Here is a 738-nt window from a genome sequence, read left to right on the forward strand (position 1 = left end):
TCTACCAAACCAGCTCATCTCAGCTGATGATAGCTTGTTCCACGGCGCTCAGGTCTAAATATCAGGCCAAGTTCATTACTCCCAGAAATGTCAGATTGCCGTCTCAGTTGTCAGGCGAATCAGGCATAAGTCAGGTGCATGAGTCACAGCCACCCAATGCTTGTGCAAGTGACTCATTCGATCCATGGCTTGGTCAGGAGGCGGGTCGGGGCGTTGGATAAGCCGGTCTTTTATGTAATGTGATCGATGATCGTAAGGTGTAAAGTTTCTTGGTTGACCGCAAGTTTAGCTGAGAGTTTGTCAGTAGGGGGTATAAAAGATGATTTATAGCTTTTGGAGTTTTTTTTTAAATTCTATTTTAGCGATCTATTTTTTTTTAATCGTAACACAAGAAAACGAATTTCGTGACAGGCGAGGATATCAAAGTATACCAAGCAAAGTAATCTCGATAGTGAGGTAACCCAACACCTTACAAGGGCGACTCACCCAGCCCTCTCCTTCGCCCTTTCAACCCCCCCACCCCCCTCTCTCTCTCTCTCCGCAGAATCCGAGGAAGAGAGGAACGTGATGCTGCACGCCCTCAGGCTGTGCGAGAACAACTTCGCCAGGTATTATCTCAACGAGGAGTTCGAGGAGGTTGAGTTCGACTTCCAGCTCAACGACGACATCGTCATCGGCCAGCCCTTCAAGTACGTTCTCGCTCCTGTGGCCCCGGGGGCTTTTCAAACAAGGATTACG

At 48.4% G+C, this 738-nt stretch overlaps 1 protein-coding gene across 1 annotated transcript in view; it reads left to right on the forward strand.

Moving 5' to 3' along the window:
* Positions 1 to 738, forward strand: part of LOC119590713 (annulin-like) — a gene marked incomplete at its 5' end in the record, with an annotated part of 38,054 nt that overhangs the window by 29,537 nt on the left and 7,779 nt on the right. The window contains 1 exon segment of the mRNA XM_037939400.1: positions 545 to 689. Coding sequence (XP_037795328.1) covers positions 545 to 689 — 145 coding nt within the window.

The sequence above is a fragment of the Penaeus monodon genome, chromosome 27 (assembly GCF_015228065.2).
Source record: "Penaeus monodon isolate SGIC_2016 chromosome 27, NSTDA_Pmon_1, whole genome shotgun sequence".
NCBI lineage: Eukaryota > Metazoa > Arthropoda > Malacostraca > Decapoda > Penaeidae > Penaeus > Penaeus monodon.